The 3425-nt window shown below is 61.3% G+C and overlaps 1 protein-coding gene across 1 annotated transcript; it reads right to left on the bottom strand.

Annotated features, from left to right (window-relative positions):
* Positions 1-244: 244 nt before the first annotated feature.
* HOXC11 (homeobox C11) lies at positions 245-2699 on the bottom strand (the record flags this gene model as incomplete). The annotated part of the gene is made up of 2 exons (XM_082849914.1): positions 245-782; positions 2015-2699. 2 exons carry the CDS (start codon positions 2697-2699, stop codon positions 550-552), a joined length of 918 nt encoding a protein of 305 aa, XP_082706040.1. The 3' UTR covers positions 245-549.
* Positions 2700-3425: the final 726 nt, after the last annotated feature.

Raw genomic sequence — 3425 nt, 5'->3', positions numbered from 1 at the left:
TTTGCACACCTAACACCAGGTCAAAGGAACAGAAATTTCACAGCAAGGCGGGATCACATTTAGCTGCTCCCCAGCAGTGGGGAGTGGTGGGGTAGGGACGGGGAGCCCGGGAAGTCTCCCCTCGCAGACACGGTGTCCTAGCAGATCTTCTCACATGGGCAAGGGAAGGCTTGCAGTTCGAGGACTGTAAGGCTCTGGCGCCCACTACTCACGTCCCTCCCCCCACCCAATCCGAGCAGCAAGACATTGTCGCGAGGTGTGTTTTCTTTTAAATAAAGATTCTTGGCCTCGGCGCCAACGGTGTCCACTCGCCGTGGATCAGACACTTTCCTTCACCCCCCTTTCCAGGCCCGGTCCCTGTCCCACACTGAGTCAGACCAAGGTGAAGGAGGTTCCGGAAAGAAGTGCGGGCAACGGCAGTGGGGGCCAGCCCTGGCCACAGTCCAGTTTTCCACCCGCGGAGAGAAGGCGAGTTAGAAAATAAAAAATAAAAATAAAATAAAATAATCTCCCCCTTTCCCCCCTCCCCCCAAAGGGCCCGGTCCGCGGTTACAGCAGAGGATTTCCCGAGAAATACTGCAGCCGGTCTCTGCTTAGTTTTTTTTCTTTCATCCTTCTGTTCTGAAACCAAATTTTCACTTGTCGGTCCGTCAGGTTCAGCATCCGCGACAGCTGCAGCCGCTTTTCTTTGTTGATATACACGTTGAAGAAAAACTCTCGCTCCAGTTCCCGGATCTGGAATTTCGAATAAGGGCAGCGCTTCTTGCGGGTGCGGGGGGCGTCTGGAGGGGAGGGGAGGGGAGGGGGCAAGTGCGAGGAGAGGGGAAGAGAGACACGTGAGACCCCGGCGACCCCAGCCCCACCGCCCGGCAGCCCTCCCGCGGGCGCAGCGCTGGGCCGAGCCACGACCCCCTGGCAGGGCGAGCTCGTCCCCATCCCGGGCCACCGTGGGACCCGCGCCCCCTCCCCTCGGACGAGGGCCGGGGCTGGCGGAGTCTGGGGGAGAAGAAAGCCAGCCGGGGCCAAGTGCGTCCCCGCGGACAACGCGCCCCCCCCCCCACGACTTCTGCTCAGCCGGGCTCCTCTGCCCCTTCCTGCGCTGCCCTCCTAGTGACTCTGAAAACCCGCCGCGCCGCCCCCCCCCCAGAAATCTGGGGGAACCGCGGAGAACAGGCGCAAAGAAGTGAGACCGGGCGAGAGTCGTGGGGAGGCAGGGAGGAAGCGAGCGAACAGGCACCAAAGACACCCGAGAGCTGCTTCCGGGGGCCCTGGCGCCCCGGGACGCCCGGCGGGCCGCGCCTTCCCCGCGGCCAGGCTAGGCCGGCGCAGAGGCCGCGGGCCGCAGAGAAACGCTGAGCCCCAGGCCTGGAGCAGAGTGGAGCCCTGAGCCGCCTCGTCCCCACCCCCTGTCGCCGCTGACCCCCGGCTTGCTCCGGGTTCTGCTCAGGGACACGCGAACACAGTTTGAACATTTGGAAAATAGTTTTTGAAGGAAGCAGAGCGGCCCTCGCTGGCCTCCCCGGCCTCAGGTTCTGCTCCATTGCCTCTCTCCCCCACCACTCCCCCTCTCTGAGTTTCTCCCTGTCTTTCCCTTGCCCTCCCCTTTCTCCCCCTCCACCCCTCCCCTCCCTCCCGCCCCCCGGCAGCCGGGCTCCCCATCCTTCCTTAAATGCTCCTCTAAGTTCACGATCAAAGTTAATATAGCCCGCGATGGTGGCGCTTTTAAAAATTTCACAGACCGAGGGAGATAACGGGGAGGGGGTTCACCCAGCTTTTCCAAAGAGCCCTTTTCCCTCCGTCCCCACCCCTTCTCCATCGTAAAAAGTCGAGTCGTTGGGAGAGAGGGCTTTGTAGGTTATAATAAAATCCTTTGAATGCTTATAAAACTCCACATAAAATCGGACTGACCCAAAACACGAGGCCGTCCCCGCTCCCCTCGCCTCCCCCCTACTCTCGCCCTCCCTCTCTGGCTCCCTCCCTCCTGCCCGCCTGTTTCACGGCCGCTGCTACCTACTGGGGGCGGCTCCCTTGGCCGGCTCCTTGGCCGCCGAGTGGGCTGAACCGGACGAGCTGGGATTCGTGTTTTCCTCCTCGGCCTCGGCCGCCTCGGGCCCCGCCTCAGCCCGGGACGCCAGTCCCGAGGCCGGGGGCGCCTCGGGCTCCCCCTTGGCCTCACCCTTGCCCGGGCAGGGGGGCTCGGCGGGCGCGTCGCCGCCACCGCAGTAGGCGTTGTCGAAGAAACGGTCGAAGGCTTGGGGCAGGACGCTGTTCTTGTTGACTGAGGAGTAGAAGCCGGCGGGGGCGGCGTGCGGGGCGCTGGGGTGGTGGTGGCCGCCGTAGGAGCCTTCGTTTTTCATGAGGATCTCGGTGACGGTGGAAGGAGGCAGGCACTCCCGGTGCATGAGCTCGTCGGCCGCCGCATAGCAGGAGGAATAGCTGTTCCGGTGGTGCCACTTGCCGGAGGGCTCCAGGCCGTAGGAGACCTCCCGGACCGGGGGCACTTGGGCCGGGTAGGGATAGGAGATCTGACGAGAGGGGGCCTGGGGCAGGAAGGAGGAGACCGTGGAGAACTCGGGCACGTAGTAAGTGCAACTGGGCAGATAGAGGTTGGAGGCGCAGCTCCCTCGCTCGCCGAAATCAGCGCCCCTCTCCTTGCGCGACGGCGAGCAGAAGTTGCCCAGGTTGACCGAGTTAAACATCGTTCTCTTCTCCTGCCGGCTCCAGATGGAGGTTTTGGACCTGATCTAGCGAGGGGGGAAAATTTGGGAAGGCGAGATGACGCGTTATCCGTCTTAGTCTCTCTCCCCAAGCACGTGATCCAAAGTAGATATTGTCATATATCAGTTCGGAGCACTTCGCAGTCGTAGGAGGGGTTCTCTCTTAGGTAAGATGGGGACGTTCAGGCGATTGGTTTGCAAACACCGCAGAAACATTATGAAAATCAATTGCAGATTTGTATTCGTTTTTCTCTTGACACTCCCCTCCTCTCCATTCCACAGAGCGAGCAAAGGAGGAGAGAGAGAGGGTTGGGGTGGGGTGGGCGGTGGGATGGGCGGGGGCGGGGGCTAGGAGGGGGTAATTGTATTTTTTTCTAGCTGCTGCTCTTCCCCCCCCCCAGGATTGGGAGAAGGAGGAGGTTCTCACGTATGGGGGGGCGTCTTGCCTCCTCCCCGTGATCAGCCCAAGACAGGGCTAGGGATGAGGACCTCTTTCCCCACTGCCTGATTCTGCCAGAGATGTGAATCTTTTCCCCCAACTCTCAGGGACTCTTACCCCACCAACCTGAAGAGGGTCACAGCGCGTGTTTACAAGAGTTTGAAGAAGTCGATTCTTTTCCTGGCCAGGGCTGGCTATCAAGGCTCCCTTTCCCCTTTGGAGAGACTCCCTGGAAGTGTATCTGAAGTTTCCCAAAGGTGAGGCGGCCC

Source organism: Leucopleurus acutus (genome assembly GCF_964270905.1).
Source record: "Leucopleurus acutus genome assembly, chromosome: 11".
NCBI lineage: Eukaryota > Metazoa > Chordata > Mammalia > Artiodactyla > Delphinidae > Leucopleurus > Leucopleurus acutus.
This window is presented reverse-complemented; position numbering and strand designations above follow the sequence as displayed.